The sequence below is a fragment of the Ceratotherium simum genome, chromosome 26, assembly GCF_057802395.1.
Source record: "Ceratotherium simum simum isolate JZ-2026a chromosome 26, ASM5780239v1, whole genome shotgun sequence".
Classification (NCBI taxonomy): Eukaryota; Metazoa; Chordata; class Mammalia; order Perissodactyla; family Rhinocerotidae; genus Ceratotherium; species Ceratotherium simum.
The window spans coordinates 3,030,760-3,055,481 of record NC_141925.1 but is presented as its reverse complement, the minus strand read 5'-3'; the positions used below and the strand labels follow the sequence as shown (position 1 = coordinate 3,055,481).

The following is a 24,722-nucleotide window of genomic DNA, read 5'->3' as shown; positions in this document are numbered from 1 at the left end:
TTCAGCTTTGCTGCGCGGACCTATATAGCACTCATCAAGTCATGCTGTGGCGGCATACCACATACAAAATAGAGGAAGATAGGCACAGATGTTAGCTCAGGGACAATCTTCCTCAAGGAAAAAGAGAGGAAGATTTTCAATAGATGTTAGCTCCGCACCATCTTCCTCACACACACACACAAATTAGAATACAGGCTTTTTAGATATTTTTCTTTCTTCTTGGTAACTTCCTGCATTTTACAAAAAGTTTCTTCAATAAGCAGTGTTGAGAACTGTGACGAGTCTGAGATTTTACCCGACTTGCAAGTTAACAAGCTGGTCTGCCAGTTTCATGGAGAGTGGCAGAAAACATGAGACTCCCGGGTCAGAGACAAAGGACTTTATTACTCGCAGCAATTGCAGGAGCCAGAGTATCAGCATTTACACCAGTTCCCTAAGGCCCAGTTCCCACAGAATGATGTGAATAAGGCCAAGTGGTACCTGCATACACAGTGGGTATGTTAGAGGGGAGGATACCAAAGCTTAGGAAGTCAAATCTTTTGTAATTGGGAGTAAGCCTGCATGACCTTGTCCCAGGAGACATTTTATATTTATTATAATGGACAGTGAAAAACCTGCCCTTTGCTTTGGAAAGACACACCATTTCTATCTTCTAAGGCTGTTCGTTATACAAACATCCCTGAAGATATGGTCTAGAACAAAATCAGTCAAAGAGTCTGCTCACAAAATGTGCAGAAAAGCAAGAGACCCATGGAGAATTGTCTCCCACCAAACCTGTATTAATTTTATACTCATAAAGTTTTGTTTGTTGGTTGGTTGATTTGTAACAGTGAATGGAAGATGGAGGCATTCATTGTTGACTATTCTTTGCAGGTGTGGGGTTGTACTCTAATTTTTTCTCATGTTCTAGAAGCTTTAAAAAAGAAGAAGAAGAAGATCCTGACACACACGGAAAGAACCCTTCATCTAAGTCAACTATTTCAGAAAGTCTGAGAGAATGAGCCAACACAAGCCAAAAGGAAGTAGAGCTAGTGATATTAACATTAACCAAAGTATGCTTTAAAAAAATTAAAGAGGAGAAAGAACTTTCTGTTACTAAAAGATACAATCCATAATGTATGTATAACATTCATGGACCTGTATGCCCTCCATAACCAAACATCAAATCAAAACGTAAAACCTATTAATATATAGAAAGAAAATAGTTGAAATGTTAATTATAAGACTTTACAGATCGACCAATAAATAAAAACATTAAGTATCCAAATGTTACCATCTTCATATACACTTATTTGAATTCTATTTCACAGATATAGCTATACCTTAGAACAAACCTGATTGAACTTCCGTCTACACAAAGAGTCCCCAAGGATCCAAAGGGGATGTCAAAGGTAGAAGGGTAAATCTGAGTTAGGTATTCATGGGCAGAGCTGGTTTGACACAGTGGAGCTGGAAGCCCCTGTGGGTGTAACTGCCATAGCTCAGAGTCAGACTTTAATGGTGGATAAAGTAAATTTGAGCTCAGATAGCTGTGACCTGAGGCCATAGATGGGTCCTACTGTGGCCCCCAAAGGAATGTGGGCCATGAGCATCAATGCTGCAGCAGACAGGGCTCCAGCAGACCAAACTAGATCAAGGTTCAGGAGCTACACTGTGTGCTAGCAACTAACGCAATCATGCCCATGGGTGTGTCCAACTTCCGGTCTCTCTCTCCACCTGGTGGGGGACGTGGCTGACTCCTTTGAACGAGCTTCTGGGGTGTACTGACACCGAGAAGGTGGTACTGGACCCCCTGCTAGTATTGACAGGTTGGGTGGGGCAGAAATAATGAAAAAAAAAAGGAATGATGACCTTAATTTTTATTTCAAGCTGGAGAAATAGGTCAGAAATGCTACCTGTGGCATTAAGGGACACAAACAAAGATTTATACACCAGGAAGTGTGCAGTTGCGTTATTTATGGTACAGAAACACTTGAAACTGTTCAGAGTTGGGGAATGGATAAATTATATTGCGTCCATGAATGAATAAAATATGCAGCCATTAAATCACATTTCTAATAATTTTACTGACATGGGAAGAAGGAAGTGGAAAATTAGAACACAAAATTATATGGAAAGCTTGCAGCAACTTTTCTAAAACTATATTCATGAGTGTATAACTGCAGTTATCTTTGAGCAGCAAGATTACAGCTTATTTTAATTTTCTTCTTTATAATTTTTGGTATTCTCTAGTGTGTAGGTATTACCTGTCAAATAACAAAGATGACATTTTTTAAGTGAGAAAATTTCTTAAATTCCTTCTTGAGTAAGAATATCCAAATTAAAAGTTAAGGCAATATTCATTCATTCATTTTTTTTTCTTTCAGCTGGATTTGAGTCTTGCCTTTGGTCTAGGAGCAGTGCTAAACACTGGAGTGCAAGATGAATAGTATGTGAATTTGGGCATGGAGGGTCTGGTTATCTGTGGAAAGCCTTTGTGGAGGGGAAGAGGAAACCGAAAAAAAAAAAAAAATAGAACTCAAGAACCAGAATAGAAAATCAGGAGGCATCATGAGGGAGGAGGTGGCATTTGACCGGCCTCTTGAAGACGTGGAAGGGGTTACTAGCAAGAGAAGAAAGCAGGAGCAGTTGGTCCACGCAGAGAGAAAAACAAACGTTGCTTTGTTTCCCTGGTATCAAAGACTGCTCGGCTGACCCCGCCCCCTAAGGTCGGACAGCCAATCAGGATGCTCACAGACGGTCCTCCCATTCTGCGCTGCTCCATTTCTAGATGCTCTGGGGCCCGTGCCCTCCCGGGCCTCTGAGTCTCACCTGAAATGTTATTACCCACTTTAGTCCTCATATTCTACTCTGCTGTTCTTTTGTCTGAGTTTCAAAACTAATTTTGTGAGCATTTTTGTGACCCAACTTTCATGATTGACCATGACGGAGGACGTATAAGGAGAATAGGATAGACTAGTGATCCTCCACCCTGACTTCACAGTAGAATCAGCTGAGATTTTTTAAATCTCGGCATTGGGGCCTCACCCCTAGAGATTCTGATCTATTTGGCCAGTGTTGGGGCCTGGACATCAGGGGATTGTAAAAGCTTCCAGGTGATTCTAATATTCAAAAATAGTGTAGCATGTATCCTTCCAAACAGAAGTCATTAAAAAGAAGTCTCATTACTTGGCAGATGCAACAGGTTTACAGGTGAATTACGTCCACAAATAAATAAGTAACAATTGCCTTCTCTGTGCCCCTAACACATACATCATTATGTTCGTTTTCAGACTATCTTTGACAAAACAGCTGCTACATTTTACCAAACTGATAAAAAATAAATTTACATGGGGATAAGATTCAGCTTTGATTCTCTCGTTAGATAGAAAACCTCCTTCTGTCAATCACTTTTCCAAAGACTCTTTTCAAGTCCCTGTTCCTTAGGCTGTAGATGAAAGGGTTCAGCATGGGGGTCACCACTGTGTACATCACAATAGCTGTGGTGTCCTTCTCAGACGAGTGTGAGGATGAAGGGTTGAAATACACAGCAATGACAGTGCCATAGAAGAGGGAAACCACGGCCAGGTGGGAGCCACAGGTAGAGAAAGCTTTCCATCTTCCCTGTGTGGATGGGACTCTCAGGACAGCACAGGTCACCTGCATATATGAAGCCAGGATGCAAACAAATGGGGTGATCATGATCAGGGCACCCTCAGTCAGAATCATCATCTCATTGAGGTGTGTGTCAGAGCAGGAGAGTTTCAGGAGGGGGGTCACATCACAGAAGAAGTGGGAGATGGCGTTGTCTGCACAGAATGAGGGTCGAGCCATCAGCAGGGTATGCAATAGGACATTCCAGTTGGCAATGACCCATGACCCAGCAACCAGCAGGGCACAGAGCTGGTGGGTCATCTTTGTTGAGTAGTGTAAGGGGTGGCATACAGCAACAAAGCGGTCATAGGCCATCACAGCCAGGAGGAAATTGTCCATGTCCACAAACATGAAACAAAATACATCTGTGTGAGACGCCCGGAGAAGGAGATGGTCTGACTCCTCAGTATGTGGTTGGCCAGCATCTTGGGGACGGTGGTGGAGGAGAAGCAGATGTCCACGAAGGACAGGTTGCTGAGGAAGAAGTACATGGGAGTGCGCAGGCGGGAGTCCATGTTGACGGCCAGGAGGATGAGCAGGTTTCCCGGGACCGTGGCCAGGTACATGCTCAGGAAGAGCATGAAGAGGAGCTGCTGCTGCTGGGGCTGCTTGGAGAGCCCCAGGAGGAGGACCTCGGAGATACTTGACTGGTTTGCCCCTCTCATGGCCTGAAAGCCTGGGGCCAGAGGCAGACAAATCAGGAAAAATTCAAAAGCCTGGAAAATGATGGTTAAGATGGGGCAATTAAGAAGATTACAAGAAGAAAGGTCGTGTGACCAAGGTGAGGCATTAGAATGTTGTTCCCTATGTGTTTTGTGCCTCCATTTATTCATTTTCACAATGAATGCAGTTTTCTTACACATGTACAGTACCTCTGGTAGGGCACTGAGAGATTGTGACAGTGGTTTTGTTTGTAAATCCTTTGTATGTTTGAACTGTCTACCATAACCATGTGTTTTTAAAAAACAAATGTCATAAAACACTACAGATATAAAAATATTAATAGAGACTTTAATATTTATAATAAGTACTGAAGAACACGTGTAAATAGTTACCATAGAGACTGACTTATAGTAAGCATGTACCCTAATATAGGGTTACTGATGTCATCAATATCTTTAGTGATAGAGAATGCCTCGTCTACCACTTAGAGAATATGCCTTAGAGAATATTTTTCAGTTCCATCACCTCTAATCTGGGCATGTTGCACATTCTTAGCATGTTTGCTCTGAGGATGATATCCATGATCAATCACTAACTGCTCCCAGGGTGGTAATGATAATATTGCTGCTGCTGATTCCTGGACTCACATTTTCGGACCACTTTACAGATCTCTGAGCCAGCCCTTCTGAGGTATGTCCTCTGCGCTCCCTAAGTCTAATTTGTAAAATTAAAACGGAAATGACCCAGAGATATGGGCAGAAACTTGACCAGTTTGTTTTCCCCACAGTTCAGGGTCTCGTAGACAGACAAGACATATACTAGTCATGACTGGGCAATCACAAGAAACTGCTCGTGACCTTAGAACTGTTTCTGTGGCTCTGTTTAAAAGGAAGACGTAGTGAGAAGTGCCCCCATAAGGCTTTACACCTTAACAAGCAGTTATTGACAAAGTACCACTGATCTGACTCTTACCCGAGAAGAATGGCAGTCTTCACGGTCACCAGAAATTCCAGGCTTGCTTTACTTTTCCAGACTGGGCCAGAGATTATTAGTCTGAGGGAGAGAGACTCATCATTGGGATTTTCAGGCTAAGTCTGCATGAACAAGGGGCTGGAGCACACAGACTCAGCCCTCAGTGCAGGAAGGATATTTGGGGGAATCACAGGGCCAGCTCATTACAGGAGCCTCCATGGTCACTAGGGCCATATTCCCTGAGAGCCTCATCAGAGACAAGCAAAGAGTAATTGTCCCTTCTCCTCCTGGGGCTCTTTTGGATCCAACATTGATAATAAAGACCTGTCATCAGAGTTATATAATTGTTGCTTCAGGACTTGGCAACATTGGAAATGATGCAATATTGGGGATAATCATTAGCAACAACCTTTTTGCTAGAGATATCTCACAATCCTATATTTTATCCCCACCCAAGCTGGGATGGTGTCCTTGTTGGGAAAAATACATGATGCTGTATAGGGATTAGGAGAATAATCTTTGGAATCACACAGATCTGTACTCAATTCCCAGATCCACCATTACCAGTTGTGTGACCTTGAGAAAGCTACCAATCTTTACAGAATCACAAAATTTCACCATCTGTGGAGTAGAAAAATATATTCACCTTGTAGAGTTGTGCACAATAAATGAGGTAATTTGTGTTAAAAACCTCATGACCCTAACATCATCAGTGGAGTAGGCTAGGATCATATACACTAGGTGGAAGCTAAAGGTACTAAGTGATATTTGTATCCTTTGCTCTCTGCTCAGTCATCTGTGTTCTGGATAAATATCACTTGGAAATAGTGTCATATGTTTATCTTCATATGTCAATAGTCATTTCTATAAAAGGCCAGTTGACAAGTATTTTATTCTACATTTTAATTTGGAGGTAAATGAGGTAGAAATAGGAACCATTGCTGAGTCTACTTATAAATTGGTAGAACATGGCCATCAATGAGGAACAGAGAATTTCTGAGTCCAATAGATATCACTCTATAGTTGTTCTTAAGGCACTATCTGGCTTTAAGGTCCCATAAAGCTTTTGACTTTATGCATTGGAAAGTTTACTTTCCTGAATTGATAATATTAAAGTGTTACTAATTAAAATCATACACTTGGGTCAGAAGTAGAAGCTGAATCCTAAAAAAATATCCTCTGGAAACTAGAGTGTTCCTCTAACTAATCTTCCACTTTGAGTTATTTATAAATGGTGTATTCCTCATGCTGACTATGGCATCTTAATAAATATCATTCACCTACTCCCAGTAACTCAAGATAAGAACCTCAGGGCTATAACAAGCCCTCATGTCTCCATCAGACACATGTTATCAGACATCAAGTTCTACCCACTCTATCTCCAAAAATAGGCCAAGAAACCCCCCACAAAGTTAATTATCAAATATCTGGGGAGGAGGGTGAGAATACTCCTTGGATTAGTAAAGACATTGTTTGAAACTGATAGAAAACCAATGCATATCAGCTTAAAGAGAAATGGAATCTATTGGCTGATATAATTGCAAAAGTCCAAAGTTTTTGCAAAGCCTGTGTGTTTCAGGCAGGGCTAGATTCAGGGACCCAAATAATGACATCAGGACCTGTATTTCTCTATCTCTCTACTCTGTTTGCTTCTGTTCGACTTCATTCTGCAGACTCTGTCTCTCCATGTGGCAGGCAAGATGGCCACCAGTAGCTCCAAACTCACATCCTCTCAGAATAGCAATCACAGGGCACATAGAACTTCTCTCTACCAGTGTTTATTTATTTTTTTTTTTTTTTAAGATTTTATTTATTTATTTTTTCCCCCCAAAGCCCCAGTAGATAGCTGTGTGTCATAGCTGCACATCCCTCTAGTTGCTGTATGTGGGACGCGGCCTCAGCATGGCCGGAGAAGCAGCGCGTCGGTGCGAGCCCGGGATCCGAACCCGGGTCGCCAGCAGTGGAGCGCGCTCACTTAACCACCAAGCCACGGGGCCGGCCCTACCAGTGTTTATTTTTAACTCCAGTCAGGCTGTGATCATCCCTTCTTGGATCATATTCCCAAATCTTAACTAACCATTCTGGGTGGGAGAGTGGGTACTGTGGTCATCTTGGGTCATAAACCCAATCCATTCCATGTGGAAATCCAGGGATGGACATTATCACCAGGACTAAATGAAGGAGGAGAGGAGTTTCTCAAATAGATCCAAAGAATAGAAATGGGAAGTAACGCGCTTGAACAAAAAATCTAGTTACCATGATCCACTAGAGTCACTTCATCAGCTGAGTTGAGCAAAAGATTGGAGAAGGAACACTTAAGGTACAAGTAAATTAATAATTCACAAGTAAATTAGCACGTACATTAGTAAGGTGTTTTAAAAGTTAAGATGAACTAAAAAACAAACAAAAAAAACCCAACCAACCTAATCAATGACAACCTAGTATCAATGAGCACCCCTAGCATCCAGATCTTGGTTTCTAAGTACCATTCCTCACTAAAAGGAAATATTATTCCTTAGAGAAAAGGCTGATTCCAGGTATGGGCAGGAAAAACACAAGATGAGTCTAGGACATATGCATGTCCAGGAAATAAGGAAATGCTCAAAGTCCAATGAGGACATATCTAAACTGCAAATGACTTTCAAATGCATCACCATATCCCTATCTGGTGTTTAGTGTACTATTCTTCCAACTTTTCTTTAGGTTTGAAAAATTTCAAATTAAATATTTGTGAATAAATAGAGATTTTAAAAAAGACAAAGATGCCATCTTGAAAGGGCTCTCCCACTGGCCGAATTTAGAACAATTGAGCATCAAAAAAAAATAATAACTGTAAGTGATTATAAAATATTAAATATATTAAAATCTGTGAATCACTAGTAATACTGTAAAAAAGAGAGAAAATTTTAAAGGAATTTTCCATAATTGGAGGTGAAAATCAGTAATTAAAGGGAAAGAATTTAGCATATACCCTGTCTTTTTTAAATGGTCTAAAGTTCATCACAGGTTCATGGGTGAAAGCTCTTTTTTTACAAAATAATACCAGTTAACAAATACAGAAATATGATGGAACTAGGAAATCATCATTTTTTAACTCTCAATGAAATAATTGATTGAGACAGCGATTATAAAGGGATGTTAAAAGCAATAGGTACTAGGTTGTTGGGGAACAAGATATTCACGTGGGATCAAATTACATCACTCCACAGGTTACTTGTTAATTACAAGCAGATACTATTATAAGAATTGCTTTTATAAAGTCACTACCACCAACCATATTTACCAGTGACACAACCTTTACCAAGTTATCAAGTAGCATCACAATACCTCCATACCTGCTGCACCATAGGATTTATTGAATCTTTCTTTCTAGCTCCCCCAGTGAGAAATCTGGCTCCCATTAGCCTCAATATATTAACTTATTTGCTCAGCCCTCTGGACATAGCCCATTTCCTGATCCCACCAAGCTGCCTTTTGGGTTGGCCACCCCAGACTGAGTTCCTGCTGGCCCTGCTGCCTGGCCCTGTGTCAAGCCAGTCCTCCTGTCAAATCCCAAATGAGGACTGTTTGCACCAATATTTATGCCCTCGATTCTCTAAACAAATGGCTCACGATCAGGGGCAATTTTGCCCCACAGGGCACACTTGACAATGTAGGGAGACATTTTTGGTTGTCACAACTATGGGGATGGTGCTGGCATCTAGAGAATAGAGGCCAAGGATGCTACAAAACATCCTACAATGCACAGGACAGCCCCCCCACAACAGAGAACGTTGTGGCTCACAATGTCAACAGTATTAAGATTGAGAATATAATACATCTCATTAATAATTTGTATATTAATACACGGGAAATTATAATAAATTGAGTAAAATAAAATATATTATTAAAATTAATTTCACTTTAAAAATTTTAATAAGGTTACTAGAAAATTTTTGATTACAGATGTAATGTTTGCTTGCTCTAGCATGCGGATCCTCAGGAGGCGTATTATATCTGGTTGCCTCTCTCTTTTAAATGACGAAGTACTGTGGATATTGTCTAAGTCTTGCTAAACTTAAAAACTTCCATTCAGATACACCTACTGGGCACGTATTTAAGGAGAGTCCTGGCTTTCTCACCCCTCTCGGGGTGAGAGAAAAAAAAGGAAGCACGCGCCCAACGTGGGGCTCGAACCCACGACCCTGAGATTAAGAGTCTCATGCTCTGCCGACTGAGCTAGCCGGGCACACAGTACCACGCTTTATGCTCAGAAAAGAGTGTGTATACACCACTCGGCAAGACCATGAGGATGAAGTGGGAGCGCCACCGACTGCTGGCGGGAGAAGAAGCGCACGACAGCGGAGCGGGATTTGACCCAGGGCTCCGGGTCAAGAGGTGGCGCAGGGACTCCGCGAGCCTGGGTCCCGAGGCAGGGGCTCAGCGACGAAACTCACCCGGCAGGGCTGCGCCCCCAGCCTGGGGGCGTGTGTCTTTCCGTAAGCTCTAGGTTCCATGGGCCCCCAACATACCCAAGGCCACTCGCATAATAGAGTCATTCATTCACTCAAGTGTTTACTGAGCGCTTACTGTACGCCAGGTACTGGGGATACAGGAGTTAACAAAATGTGTGTTTAAGACAGACGAAGAAAAGTGGTTGGACTCCGGATCAAAGGAAGTTGCTGCTTTTCATTTTGTCTCCTTCCTCACCAGGCTCGACGCCCGCGGTTTAACCAAGCACACGAACCGGGGTAGGGGTCTTTTAGGGGCAGTTCTGTCTCGCCTGTTCCGATACTCGCCCTGCCCTCTTTAGTTATTAAAAGGAAAAAAAAGAAAATAAAAAAAGCACTGGAGGCAGCTGGTCTGAGATTGGGTCCCGGACCCCGCGCACTCGGAGCAAGAAGCGCAGGCCTGGACCCCCCGGATACCCTTCCCAAAGCCTGGCTGGCGTGGTGTTTCCGAGGACACGGGGCCTTCCGGTGACCAGAGCGCTCACTGAGTCACATGCAATCAAGGACAGCGTTTGCTAGACCCCAAATCCTGGAGTCACACCAAGACTCCGCCAACAAAGCCCTTTCTCACCCTGGAGGAACTATAAAAACGCAGAAGTAATTATATTGAAATAGAAATCCAAGCAGAAAACCACCCACAATTCTAACCCAGATCAAGTCAACGTTACCCTTGGCCAAGTCACTCCAGGTCTCCCTTAGCACCCACTCAGTTCCTACACACCCATACATCAAAGGTGCTATGTGTGTTCTCACAGTTTCTGGTTACCCTTTGACCTGCATAATTCTGCATTGTGCTAGTCTCTTTTTTCTCCTTTCACACCCATTTCTTTCTTGGGCAGTCATGCACAAACAGCTGGGGCTCGGGAATTACCCTCCGTTTCATAAAAATTGGGTCATACACCTCTCTCAAAGTGGGATCTTCCAAGTCAACCGGGAGAGACTGAGCATTCTTTTCTGAGGTGGAACAATATTAACCAAGCAAAATGTATTCAATTCCTCTCCATAGACCGCCATTCGTCTCACCTTTTATTTATTTTTTACCAAACTCTGCTGCAATAAAACATCCCTGTATATACATCAGCACTTTTATTTCTGAGGCAGATTCACAGAAGTGGAATTGGAGAATCAAAGACGTGTGCATCCCGATTGTGAATTCACACATTTTTCCATTAAGATGCATGAGTACATTCCCTTTTCTTGCGCTGGGAGGGAAGTCAACACGTCACTATTACTTTAACTTGCATTCCTCATCTTTGAATTTTACATAAAGTTCCCGTTCCAACTGCAAATCTTGTTTGTTTTATGAGGTTGTGTTTGTAATCCAAAACGTGGCCATACATTTACAGATGATGGCCCTCACATTACCCCAGGTGGGACTCGAACCCACAATCCCTGGCTTAGGAGGCCAATGCCTTATCCATTAGGCCACTAGGGCAGCTGCCAAGCCCCCTGCTAAGAATATTAAAAGACGGAATAACTCAGCATTGGTGGCTAGAAAGGAATCCAGGAAATGGTTTGGGCATTTGCTCAAAACTTGGCTGAGTTCCTACAATGTACCAGCCTCTATTCAACTCTCCAGGAACACAAGTCTCGTGAACAAAACAAACTGCCCCTCCCTGCCGAGCTCCTGTGAGACTGCGCCCTCGCCGCCCGCAGCGCTCTCCTCTCGCTGCGTTCTTGCCGCTCCTCCAGTGCGGGCTTCCCGGAGTCTGGCTCGTCTGTTTCCTCCAGAAATGGTCCTAGGCTCCGGAAAGCACTGGATTCTCCTTGGGATGAACGGATTCAGAGAGCAGTAGGCGACTCTGGCTGGATCAGTCGGTGGAGCATTGGGCCTGACCGCCCAGCTATGTTTGATAAACTTTCGGTCCTCCCGGGGCCCAGCTTAACCCAAGACCCGGCAGAGCGCAGGGCTGGGAGGAAGATGGTGCGGGACCTACACGGCGTGCAATGGGGAGACGACCCCTCCGGACCCTCCGAGACTCACCCGCAGACAGAAATCAGAGCTTCCTCCGCAGCCTCCTGCTCCGCGCGGCCCGGGGCCGGACGCCGTAACTCTGGGCTTGACCACCGTCTCAGAGACAGAGAGCGCCCGGAAGATTCTACCCCGGACCTCACTTTTCCAGGCATGGGCGCGAGGGGGTGCACAGAGCGCCAGACCAAATTCCTCCCCTTGGGAGCCAAAGCCAAAGTCCCCCGGTATCGTGGACACACCCCTTGCAATTTTCCTTGCAACCCACCCTTCTTTATCCACTGAGGCCTGTAGTTTATCCAACGATAAAAATTCAGCAGAATCCGCAGCCGCTCAAGATGCTCTCCCCATCCCCCCAAGAGAGCTCCCGAGACCTCAGAGACTCCCCTCGCCACACCCCCAAATCTATCCTTTGTCATTCGTGCAACAAGATTATCTAACGTACAGTCCATATTCGAGTTTCCTCCAATAACGTCCTTTATGGCTTAAAAAAAAAAAATTTCCAGGACCGACCCAGGGAGCACATTTTGCATTTAATTGTTGTGTCTTCTAATCTTTGTCCCGCCTGTCCTGGCAATCTGGCCACAGGAGCAGAAGATGAAGCGGCGGGCAAGGGGCTGAAGCCGCCATCCCTGAGACTGCAGAGAAACCAGCCTGGGAGGAAGGGACCGTCATCGAGAGGAACCAGGACGCAGGAGACGCGGGCTCCTTGTTCTTGGGGTGTGCTTGGTCCTCCGGTTGCTCGAGGTCTCTGCACATGCTCTGCTCTTATTTAAAATTATTTGCATTTTAGCGGAAGGCAGAAGAAGGAGGAAGTCCCAGCAGCAGCTGGCGCCTGTTGGGGCGGGACAGGTATATTTCTGTGCATCCTCTTCTTTTGGGGTCACAGATTCGAGGGGGAACCCAAGAGCAGGTCCTGGGCTCCGCCTTCGTCTCCCAGAGCGCGAGGCGATCACGTTTGCCGGAACTGGCAAATGCCCTCGGTGCGACCGCAGCTTTGGGGCTCCACGCACCCTTCTGGTTTTCCACATCCGTTTAAATTTACTCTCCTGAAGCTTTCCACTGCTTTTAAATTTGTTTGTTTTTAATACCCAACATTTTCGGTTGGTTTTAGAGAGAGTTTGTCCTCCAAACCCCGCCCATTCGTGTTACTGGAAACCACGAGCCTCTTCGGGAGTGTTTTTCTTCGTAATTTCTTTAAAGCTGTTAATATTTTTTTAACCAGTAAATAAAAGTTAAAAAAAAAAAAAACACTTTGGGACAGAGATGGTTCCCCCAGGAAATCTAACACGACAGGCTGTCCCGGCGGCCTGCGGTGGGCTCTGGGTGGGGGTGACCCCGCCCACCGCTGCCCGGAAAGCGAGGACCCTTCGCCCTTTACGGAAAGCAGCTCTCTAGGAAAGGAAACTTCTATTGGGTCAAAGCCAAACCCCACCTGGACCCCAGCCGCCGAAAAAGGGGTTAAGAGTCGGGCACAGGACCCCTGTCCTGACGGCGTGGACCCCAGGATTCGGTCCCCGGAACCCTTTCCCGATCTGGGCAGAGGGACCAGGGCAGACCTGGGAACGCCCCTGTGGGGGTGACAAGGAAATGGAGGGCGGAGGAGGAGGAAGAAAAGGGAGGAACGGAAGGGGAGGAGGGCCTCTAAGTGCCGTCACCCCACGCTCCCCGCTCCATAGTCACGGCCAATAAATTACTGGACGCTTAGCAGCGGGGTGTTTGAGTCTCACCGGCGTATTTGCTGGACTTGAACCTTCAAAGGTGTGTAACTGTGGGAGAGCGTCGCCTCCCACGGATTCCCTCCGCTTCTGGCCTTGAACTGAACCTGACCGAAGCCCCGGCGGAGGGCCCTGCCCCGGGCTGTCCGCACTCTCTGGACCCCCAGAACTCCAATTAAAAATTTAAAAGCATCAGGAACTAGCTTGAGGCTTTTAAATGTTTTCTTTTAATTCTCTCTTGCAGTGTCGGGTTTGACGCCTAAAGGCTGACGTAACGGGTCAGTTCCCAAATCTCTAGGGAAAGAGGAACACTTTTTCTTAAGTGTAAAAACCTGGGGCTCGTCCGGGATTTGAACCCGGGACCTCTCGCACCCTAAGCGAGAATCATACCCCTAGACCAACGAGCCACACAACTTGCTACTTCCAGCTCTTTTTTTTTTATGACTTCGTGGCGTCAGAGGTGCGGGCCGCGCAGGACAGGGAGGTGGCGAGGAGAGAAGACTCCGGGTGCAGACCCGCCCGGAAGGGCTGAGTTCAGGGATCAGTGGGCTCAGAGGGAGCCCAGCGTTCTCCGCAACAACAAACTGAGGAGCAGTCCCTGAACGCCCCCATCTGGTGGCCCCAGAGCTCAGGCAACAACGAGCCCCCAGCCAGGAAGGGCGGCCGGCTGGGCCGGCGATCTTTGCGTCCTTGCACCGCCCTTGGGTCACTTCACAGACACACCTCGAAGCCGCGAGCGTCCTGGGGCAAAAAGCCCGCGACGAGCTCCCAGTCCGGGAGAGGGGGAAGCGTTGAGTGTCTTTTGATCCTAGGTTACTGGGATGCGCTGCTTGGAAAGCCCGCACCTCCACAGTGTGGCATCCACTAGGATGCTCACCAAACGGTATCTACTGAGTTTCTCAGGATTCGGAAGTCAAACCAAGAAAACAAGCCGCCCAACGTGGGGCTTGAACCCACGACCCTGAGATTAAGAGTCTCATGCTCTACCGACTGAGCTAGCCGGGCATCCCTAAAGCAGTAGCGTCCCGTCTAGATGTTGGCAGGGTGGCCTGAAGGTGGTGGGAACTCGGTTAGATAATGAATTAGACCTGGGCACCAGGGGCAGGTCAGAAGCCAAAGCTTCCTGGGCCCACCGGGGTTCCCCCGCTACAGCTTCCGCTTCCCACCGACGCCCCCGCTGCAAGAAGGGCGCTCCTAGTCCAGGACTTCCCTCACCGCACCCCTCCCCCTTGGCCTATAGCTGGGGAACCCCGCCTGGAGCCTGTGTTCGCCAGGGCCGACCTGGCGTCAGGGACTGGCAGGAGCAGCCGTGCAGCTAGGCGAAGGGGCACGGAGGGAGCAGCGCCGGGGTGGAAACCTAGGGTGAGATGTACCGCAGATAAGTTAACTGTTGACCCCTTGAAGGACGTCTGGATTATTTCCAGTTTTTTGGCTGTTACAAATATAACAGCTATAAACATTCGTGTACAGATTTTTATGCTCATGTAAGTCTTCGTTTTTCTGGGATAAATACCCAAAGGTGCAATTGCTGGGTCATATGGTAGTTATGTGTTCAGTTTTCAAAGAAATTGCCAGTGTTTCCAGAGTGGCTGTACCATTTTACATTCCCACCAACAAAGTATGAGTGACCCAGTTTCTCCAATAAAATGTTCAACAGAAATAGATAGTGTCAGCATCCTTGTTGCATTTCCAACCTCAGAAAGTATGTTTTCATGGTTTCACCACCTTGAAGTTTGCTGTAGTACTTTGTAGATAATTTTGGCGAGTTATGGGTATTACCTCCTTTTGCTAATTTACTAAGAATTTTTAAAATCATGAATGGAAGTTGGATTACATCAGATACTTTTCCTTGAATTTATTGAATACATTAACAGATTTTCTCATGTCAAATCAACCTTGCATTCCCTCGGATAGCTCCACTTGTCCGTGGTGTATTATTCTTTTTATATGTCATAAGATTTTGTTTGCTAATATTTTACATCTATTTTCATGAGCAAGATTATGTGCTTTCAAAACTCTTTTTCATGCTGTGTTCAGTTTTGTTATCAGAGTTATGCTAGCCTCATCAAATGTGTTGAGAGGTTCCCTCTTCTTCTAGTCTATGAAAGATTTTGTATGAGATTAAAATTTTCTTTCTTGAATGTTTGGTAGCATGCTCCAATACAGCCATCTGGGTCAAGAATTTTCCTTGGAGGATAATTTTTTACTATTGGCTCACTTTCTTTATTGGTTTTAAGATCATTTTCCTTTTTAATTTCATTTGATTCCATTAAGGCATGCTTTGTATTTCAAAAAATTATATATTTTTCTAAATTTTCACAAAGTTGCTTGGAATATCCTTTATTGTCTTCTTAAGTTATGCAACAACTTAAATTATGCAACACTGTAAAGGGTTACATGTGTCTTCTTTCACTATTTCTTAATCAGTTTTTGCAGTTTTATCAATAACATTAGCTTTTTCCATGATCTTTCTTCAGGATTTGTCATTAATCTCTATTGTATGCTTGTTTTTTACTTCATTAATTTTGTCTCATCATTATTTTTTCCCCCATTCTAACTTCTTTGGGTATATTTTTGCTATTCTTTTTCTAACTTCTCGTCATTAGTTTTCAACCTTTCTTTCCTATTGTACACATCTAAGGCTATCAGTTGTCCTCTAATTACTGCTTTAGCTATGTCCTACTGGTTTGGGTATGTAGTGTTTTCATCATCATTTATTTCAAAGTATTTTGTAAATCCCATTGTAATTTCTTCCTTAAGCCATGGAATTTTTGGAAGTGTCTTGCTTAATTTGCAATCATATTGGAATATTTTAGTTTTTTATTTTTGTTATTTATTTTTATCTATTTTTAGTTTCCTAGTTCTCTCTGCATCTTTTTTTAACTGACTGTTACGTACATCTATTCAGTTTTGTTTCAATTTTTGTGTATTTTTATTTTTAGAAGAATTCAGTTCTTTTTCAATGTTCTAGAGCGTTTTACATTGCTTCTGTTATCAAAGACATTTTTATTATTGTCTTTCATTTCTCTATACATAGTAAGGATAGTTATTACAGTCTGTGTCTGGTAATCTTAGCATCTGAAATCTTTGCAATTTTATTTCCATTGCCTGTTGTTCATTAGTTGTTGCTCATGGTGCCATGTTTCCCTGTTATTTTTTTATTGTAAGTTGCCCATATTCCTTGTAAATTTCTTTGTGTGGGAATTCTGTAAGATCTAAAATAAAAGTATGTTTCTCCACAGAAAATTGTTGTTTATTTCTGCCAGGGGCTTAAGGAGTTACTACTCATGGGTCATTTTAAACTAAATCTTCTGCTTGTTTTTTTTTTTCCAATTGGTCCTCAAGTGCACAGTATGGATTATTCATGATCCTTGGTTCATGGCACACTCTCAAACTCACCATCCCGAACAAAAAGGAAGATCCTACGAATAACTTGTCCAACCATATGGTCCTCTCCACCGCCCCATTCCTCTGCTTCCTCCTCTCCAGTGTAGCCATCCTCCAGTTCCTGTGAGAGGCAGATGCTCTTGGCACCCCTTGGTGCTCTTTCCAGCACATGCTGAAGACATTGGCCTGCAAGCACTTGCGACTTCACAGAAGGACTTTCCCTGGGCCCATGTGCCAAAGAAGTGGGGAAAGCTGGAGGAGTTAATGCCCTTCCCCTGAGTCCTCCTTCCCTCTCACCCCCAGGAACTGGGAGGAAAGGTGCCTTCTCATTGAGGGAGTGTTTTGTAGGTATTTGGCGCCCGGGGCATCCCCCCTCAGGGTTCTGCAGAACAGATGTCCACCCTCGTGGAGCTCTTCAACATGGTTTGTTAGGCTTAGTCACAGGTACGAGATACTCTCTGATAACCGTTTTAAAGTGTGAGCTCTCCGGAATCCATTGCTGGACGTTATTTAGCGGGTGGGGCATAGAGAGTGGGTGTAACCACGTCGGGTCGGAGCCTCAGATGAACAACACATCCCCAATTGTTCTTCAACTGCTTGGATTTCGAACTTGCCCGTTTAAGGGGACCCGGTGTTCGGTGTCTGGGTTTCCGGTGCCCCGTCTCTCACACAGCTGGAGCCGCAGAACAGGGCAGAGGGGACCCGGCTCCTGGTGGGCCCTGAGGCTTAGGACCCCGCTACCCGGAGCCGGATTCTCAGGACTCCTTCCCGACCTCGGGCGGGGTAGAAGGGGAGCCCCAGGAGGCCACGCCCAGGTAAGGAGTGACCGGATTTGGGGGCGGCCGTGAGCCTCTGGAGGCCGGCTGCAAACCCCAGTAGCCCATCGCCTCTGTCCCCAAGATCCTGGCCCCCTCGCGGAGGCCCTGGCCTCCCGAGCCCGCGAATGTCGGGGGAGCCCCAGGCTTGACGTTTCAAAGGCTTCCGACAGGAGAAGAATGGGCTCCTAATGAACGGAGGGAGGAACGACCTCTCTCTCCTCCTTTGGTGCCTCGAGCTCGGACTGACCAAGTAGTTTGGCAACGCTTTGGCGACTGGGCTCCAATTAAATTTTCAAAGCAGCAGTGGGCAGCACTCAGCCAGCTTAAGTTCAAGCCTTTTTTAAAATTACCTTCCAGGGAATCGGGCTTCGCTGTCCCGCGCTGAAGTCTCAGGGCGCAGCCTAGATCTCTGATCCTCATCTTCGGGGAGAAAAAGGAGGGCTCGTCCGGGATTTGAACCCGGGACCTCTCGCACCCTAAGCGAGAATCATACCCCTAGACCAACGAGCCCCGCCGCTAGCCCCTTCGGGCTCCTCTTTGTGGCCCACGTGGCCCCCGGGGCGGGACTGCAGAGCCTGCGGAGCCGCGCCGGGAGGAGACTGCATTTCAGACCTGCCGGGAAGGGCTGAGTTCAGGTACTGGTGGACGTGGAGGGAGCCCAGCGCTCCCCGCGCCCCCCTCCCCCGCCCCCCATTCTGTGGCCCCTTGCGACCTCGCTCGCCGCCTCCACTCAGCGCTTGGACGTCAATGAGCGTCCGGCCAAGAACTGCTCCCAGCGGCCGGCGATCTGTGCGTCCCCGCGCCGCCCTTGGGTCACTTCTCGGACGCTCCTGGCAGCGCGAGCGTGCTGGGTAAGCGCCGGGGCAAAAGCGAGAGAGGAGCTCCGGGTCGGGTGGGGCAGGCGGACAGCTGAAGGGCGGGGAGGCCGCGCGCGGAGGGTCGTTGAACCGCGATCACTGGGACTGCCGCCTTGGAAAACGCCGCACCCCCAGGGTGTGGCACCCAGTGGGTGCTCACCAAAGGCCTGCGGAGTGCATGGAGGAAACAGCCACCACCGCCTCTGCCTCTCCCCCCTACTCCCCTTCTCCCGACTCCCTTCCCGTCTCCCGCCCCAAAAATCAAAACCAAGAACTTCCGACGTGGGGCCTCCAACCCACGAGGCTGACATTGAGGGCCACTGTGTTCTGCCGAGTGAACCAGCCGGCCAGCAACGGTCCTGGCCTCAGGTGCCCTAGGCTGGCCTGACGCCAGGAGGGAGTGGCCCCTGAAGGGAGGTGGGTCAGGCCACCAACCAGACCCCACACCAGGGGCGGGTCAGCGATGCCCTCCCCCCTCACCTGGGGAGGAAGCGGGTCCTCCGTCCCCAAGTAGCGGGGAGGACGAGGACGCCGCCCTCGGGGCAGCAGAGGCCGCGTCCAGGGGTCGGGTTTCGGGGCACTCTCTGCTATCGGTCTGTCTTTCCCGCTGTCCAAGCGTGACCCTACCCCCAGGGATCCGGCAGATCTGAGCTGAGCGGGTCCGCATGTGCGATATCAGACCACCACTGACCCCACCCGCCTCCGGATCCGTGGCGAGAATTTCCTCGCTCTCTCATCTGGGAAGGCCTCCCACGCCCGGGCCCTACACTGAGGTCCTGCCGGAGGAAGCCCGGGGCTCTCTCCCTCTCCCCACCCCTTCCCTTCTCCCCATCCCTTCCCCACTTCCCACTCTCCGCCCCTCTACCCAACACTAAAACGTAAGTAAGAGTGGGGCTCACCCGGACATGGGCGGCGATCATCCAGCCCTAGGATCCCTACCCCTAGAGCAACCGATGACGCACTTTCCTTATTGTAAATAACCTCCTCCATCTTCCCCAAGTCGTCTCCTTTACCCGGGGTTACTGCAGTTGGTAAGCGCGGGATCCTCGTCTCAGGGGAGGCAGTTTGCGTCTCCCGACGCCCTAGGTCCCCACCCGCAGGAGGCGCCTCCGAAAACGCAGAAGGGAAAAGGAAGGGCTCGTCCGGGATTTGAACCCGGGACCTCTCGCACCCAAAGCGAGAATCATACCCCTAGACCAACGAGCCGCCGTAGCGATGCGTTTTCCTTCCTCGTCCTTGCGCCTCTCAGGCTCGGGAAACGCGGCAACCCCCCCCAAGTAGCTCAGCTGTCAGCACCTGTGAATCCGGCTCCGCCGCTTCGCGGATTCGCAGCCGCCGTCAGATTTCGGGCTGAAGTTCAGTTCTGCCGGATAAATCAACAAGTTTATCAAAAAGGTTATCTGCTCCAAGTGCGGCCTGAGCTGGTCTTACCGGAGGGAGATTTCGCGCAGCTGCAGCTCCCGGAGGCCCCGAAACCACCGCTTCCCAATTACGCCTCGCGATCGCGGCGGCGCGGCGGGGGAGGGCGGTCTCCCGCCCGGGCTGAGCTCCAGTGGAGGAAGAAGAATCGCAGCCGAGCCGGGGGTGAACTGCTGCGGAGCACAGCTCCCACACCGGACCGATGTTCTGTCCCCAATCTACGGCGACTACTTCCTTGAGCTGGAGCCCTCTAATTTAGGGGGGCAGGGACGGAGCAGACACTGGAACTCCTAAACTACTGAACACGGGGACCCCTATAGCCCTCTACTTGGTCGATACCTGAATCAAACTCTCCCCCAGTACGACCCCATGGGGACTAGGCGGCCTGGAGTCTGGACAGGGTTTCTGAGCGAGAGGTTGGCAGCAAAAGGAGTTTCCGTGGGTGGCTCATTGGTCCAGGGGTATGGTTCTCCCTTAGGGAGCAAGAGAGGCAAATCTCGGAGGAGACTAGGCTCTCAGACTTTCTCGTCTTTTAATTGGGGCGGCTCTGCTGTGTTTCCAGAGGAGGAAAACCCTTGTGGGATTCATCGCCAGGGCCTTTGCTAACAAAAAGCGAGGAAGCCCCCCACGTCGGCCTTAAAGGGCATTGGTCCTTGCCTGGTCCCCGGCGTGAAAAGCTTAACTGCTACTCTCCTGGCCCTCCATGAATGGGAATCCAGAAGTCCCAATGGGATGCCAATCCTGGTACAAGGGGCAGACACCCCAGCATGGTTTCCTGGACTGAGCAGATATCTGCTGTTATCAACTTTCTCATTGTGCCCCCAACAGGGCACTTTGTGTATGGGACCAGAATCCACAATGCCTCCATGGCCCACAACTGACAACAAAAGTCCCGCCCGACGTGGGGCTCGAACCCACGACCCTGAGATTAAGAGTCTCATGCTCTACCGACTGAGCTAGCCGGGCAACCGCACAGCTAAGTTTTGCTGAATCTCTCTGTTAGAGCCAAGGAATCTCCGGGCAGGGTGATGTGAGGATCTCAACCCCACCGTGGACAATGTTTTTAACTACACACACCTCCCTCAACACTGACCCCAAAGGTCAGACATAGCCTGAGACCCCCAGTGGTGCTGAGTGCTGAGTTGGATCCTGGTCCTTCTCTGTGCCTTGATGTGGCCCAAGGCCCACCCATTGATGCCCCGGGTCCTGGCACCACCCTGAGACCACAGGCAGTGGGTGCATCAGCTTGAGGCCACTCCAGGGATGTGGGAACAGAGGTCCCTTCCACAGGGTGATGGAAAGCAGGACTGACTCGTCGATTCCTTGTTCCTTCAAAATATTTTTCTGAACCCAGACTCAGAGTCGAGCCTGGTTACCTGGCGTGATCAGGCCCTTGGGAATCCAGCTGGAGGAAGTGGCACAGAGCCAGGGCCTGCCAATTAGGGACAAGAGACTGTTCAGGTTCCTGCTGAAAGAAGTCGGGAGGAGTGTGAGGTAAGGGGGCAGGAGGGGCTCAGGGAATTGAGAGGGGCCCTGGAGAGAAAACCTGGGCTTCTGCCAGCCCAGAGTTGCCTGGCTTGGGGAGGTGGGCTGGGTGGGCTGGAGTGGTCAGGCAGGCTGGAAACTCAGGCAGGAGTTAATGCGGCAGTCAAGGCACTGTTCTAAATGCTTTACCAAAATAAATAAATAAATAAATAAGTAATTTAACATTCCAAACAAAGCTTTGAGGCATGAGCTTCTATTATCCCCACTTTACAGATGGGTAAACTGAGGCCCTTGAGAGCCCAGGCTTTATGGGCCCAGATCTGTGGAGTCTAGATGGGAAATAGAGGAGCATGGTCCTGTAACTCTCCCCCAGCCCTAAAAGAACTGCCCAGGATTTGTGTCCTGGACCTTTCACACCTAGGGGGAGACTCAAGACCCCAAACCACAAGCTACTTGGCCATGGAAATTTCCCAGTGCAGGATCTCTCCGGGAAGCACAGAGGTCCCCTGAGGCTGAGGTTCAGAGATGGACACTGCAAGGAAGTGTGGATGTGCAGCTCGGGGACAGGGGTCAGCTCTGCGTCCCCCAAAGTGGGACCTGAACGGGGGTTGGGGGGGCTTGGGCTCTGGGACTTCCCTCTCCACCCTCTTGACTCTCAACCCCTCTTCTCTCTCCATAATAAAGTAAAGGAACCCAGAATTAGGCCCCACCATCCCATCCACACCACAAAAATGTCCTGTGTGCAAGGGAAGGGCTTGTCGGGGATTTGAATTCAGGAGTTCATACTCCCAAAGCAAGTCTCCTACACCTAGATTAACAAATCTGTGAAGGTCAGTTACTTCACCTGCCTCTCTTCCTTTCATGGAAGAAAGTGGTCTTGCCCCCTGGTTCTGTGGGGCCTGCAGCCGTCCATGCTTTGGCCAATCACTGGCTGAGCCAGGCCTTGAGCTGAGGCTGGGGGTACAGTGAGTACCAACCTGCCCACGGGGCCACAGCTGCAATAGGGCTGTGAATAGGGACAGGGTCTCCTAGATGCTGGAAGGGGTCCCTGGAGAGAAGCACCACCAGGCTGGAGCAGAGGAGGCGGGTGCAGAGGAGCAGGGACACCTGCTTTTGGGAGGGGAGGACAGAAAGCCCCAGAAATTGGCCCCTGATGCTGGGGTCAGGTTTAATTTTAAACGGGTCTGTTCCTTATTCCCTGTACTGTCTTCACTGTCATCTGGGCTCCTGGCTCCCCCTGGGGAGGGGGGTGGGGGTAGGGTGGGGTGGGCAGGCAGCTTGAACCTGTGGGTCTGAACAGAACATGTCCAGAAGAGACAAGGAGGCCACATCTTGGGGTATCATCTGGGTTATTTTATTTTATGCGTTCCAGGTTGGTCTGGGACTCACAAGGGGATGGTAAGATTTGTTCAAGCTGGGAGCCCAGAGCGTCGGGGTGGAGGCCTCAGTTAAACCCACAGGTCCAGAGCCGTAAAGTGGGGGCCCAAGGTGGGCTTCTGGCTGTGTCCCTGAGAAAAGAGCCTCAGCTCTCCCCCTAAGGGCAGCAGCAGGGGGTAGGGGGGAGAGGAATCTCAAGAGGAAGCAGAGCCTGGCCCTAGAGGCAGGAGGACTAGGGAGGTTCCTCAGCCCTTCCACCTAGTTCCCACGCTGTGGGGGCCTCCAGAGGCCCAGGTGTGGGTGCGGGTCCCTGCTGAACTGCGGGGCTCTGGCAGATAGACGCTCAGGGCTCAGGGTGATTCAGAGGAGCAGATTGGCTGATTCCCTCCAAGGGGGCTTTGGGGTTGCAGGCTGCCCTGGGGCCCTTTCCTCGGGGAGAAGGGAGTGGCAGCGGAGGAGGCTCAGGGAGGATTGAAATCCAAGCCTGTTCTTCTGACGGGAGCAGGGGTGTTACAGCAGACCCAGTCAGTGGGACAATGGGATGTTAGGACCCTGCCACCTGTGTCTGTGTCCCCTTCCTGCCTGGCTGCCTGCCCTCTCCCCTCCTCCTTCTGAGACAGATCATCTCTTCCTCTGAGTTCCAGGCGCATGATTTGGGTGCTTTCTCCTCCAGCATCCACACTGGGGCCCACCCCATGGTATGACAACCCTATCACCCACCCATAGAGGTGTAGGATGTGAGTCTCACCTAGTACGAGGGGTGTAAGGGGCCAGACCCACCAACCCAAAGCTGACTCACGGGTACTAGTGAGGCAGGGAAACCACGTCCTAGGGGAGCAGGACCCAGACCACACCTCGTGGGACCTGCCCTTCCAGGCCCGGTTCTGCCTTTCTATGCTTAAGCCCCCCCACTCCCACCCCCACCCCCAATAAATCTCCAAAGGTAGAAGGCGTGCCTCAGGATGTCTCTCCTGAAGGAAAATCACACCCAAGAACGGTATTCCCTCCTCCTCCTCGAATGAGGAGACCGGGGGTTTGTTTGCTCGGGAAGATCTTGCTAAACAGAAACAGGAGTTGTTGAAAGCCTGCTAAAGCTCAAAACGTAAGCCCCGCCCAACGTGGGGCTCGAACCCACGACCCTGAGATTAAGAGTCTCATGCTCTACCGACTGAGCTAGCCGGGCGACGGAGACAGGGGTTTGGCCCTCTGTCCTTTGACCTGAGGTCTCAGATAATTCGGCTGCAGAAGCTTTAGGGCCACGACCAGAGGAAACCGAGGGCAGGGCCAGGGTTCCAATCCCTGGACAGTAGACGACTCTCCGGAGCCGCCGCAGCGGAGGAAGCGGGGCCCCTCCCCCGCCGACCTGACAGGCCTCCGCGTGGTGGGGTGGAGCGGTTTGGAACCTGGGGTCGCAGAATCCGCAGCCGCGGCGCCTGGAACCCGCGGAGTTGCGGCCGCCTCTCTCTTCGATAGCAGGCCCCGCGTCCTGGGTCGGAGCCCCGAGGGCGTTGTCTTGGGACAAGCGGCAGCGTGAGTCCGAGGGCGAGTGCGGAGGTTCCCAGCACTCCCCTGCCTCGTTCCTTGTCCCGCAGGTCCGAGTGTCCTTCCCACTAGGGTCCCGCTGCCCACCCCGCGCCTCCAGCCCGGACTAGCGGAGGGTCGGAGACACCTCTCCCCAGCCAGAAAAATCCGCAGCGACCGCCTCCCCTGTGCTGTCCCCCTGTTTTCCCCTAAAAGGGGAGACTTGATGGGACCCTTCTGCCTGAAGGGGGCTTCGGAGACTTCTCGTCTTGTCCCACCTGAACCCAAAGGGTCCGAAAACTTGGGGGCGCCCGCGACTCGGGCGCAGGGCCCGTCGCCCCTAAAGCAAGCACCATACCCTCAAAGACCCAGAACGAAGTTAACCGATCTGGTCCGGTGAGCCTAACTCACCC

At 49.1% G+C, this 24,722-nt stretch overlaps 1 protein-coding gene and 8 non-coding genes across 9 annotated transcripts in view; all 9 read right to left on the bottom strand.

Annotated features, from left to right (window-relative positions):
• Positions 1-3,342: 3,342 nt before the first annotated feature.
• The window catches only part of LOC101391944 (olfactory receptor 1F1), a 46,914-nt gene continuing 25,534 nt past the window's right edge, over positions 3,343-24,722 (bottom strand). The window contains 3 exon segments of the mRNA XM_014793508.2: positions 3,343-3,989; positions 3,992-4,301; positions 13,095-13,102. Of these exon segments, the coding sequence (XP_014648994.2) occupies positions 3,343-3,989; positions 3,992-4,298 (954 nt within the window). The 5' untranslated portion in view covers positions 4,299-4,301; positions 13,095-13,102.
• Positions 9,424-9,496, bottom strand: TRNAK-CUU (transfer RNA lysine (anticodon CUU)). Its single transcript has one exon. It is a non-coding gene; the product is annotated as a tRNA-Lys (tRNA).
• Positions 11,121-11,193, bottom strand: TRNAR-CCU (transfer RNA arginine (anticodon CCU)). The gene has a single exon. It is a non-coding gene; the product is annotated as a tRNA-Arg (tRNA).
• TRNAP-AGG (transfer RNA proline (anticodon AGG)) lies at positions 13,781-13,852 on the bottom strand. The gene has a single exon. It is a non-coding gene; the product is annotated as a tRNA-Pro (tRNA).
• TRNAK-CUU (transfer RNA lysine (anticodon CUU)) lies at positions 14,378-14,450 on the bottom strand. The gene has a single exon. It is a non-coding gene; the product is annotated as a tRNA-Lys (tRNA).
• Positions 18,089-18,160, bottom strand: TRNAP-AGG (transfer RNA proline (anticodon AGG)). Its single transcript has one exon. It is a non-coding gene; the product is annotated as a tRNA-Pro (tRNA).
• On the bottom strand, positions 19,642-19,713 carry TRNAP-UGG (transfer RNA proline (anticodon UGG)). The gene has a single exon. It is a non-coding gene; the product is annotated as a tRNA-Pro (tRNA).
• On the bottom strand, positions 20,820-20,892 carry TRNAK-CUU (transfer RNA lysine (anticodon CUU)). The gene has a single exon. It is a non-coding gene; the product is annotated as a tRNA-Lys (tRNA).
• On the bottom strand, positions 23,899-23,971 carry TRNAK-CUU (transfer RNA lysine (anticodon CUU)). Its single transcript has one exon. It is a non-coding gene; the product is annotated as a tRNA-Lys (tRNA).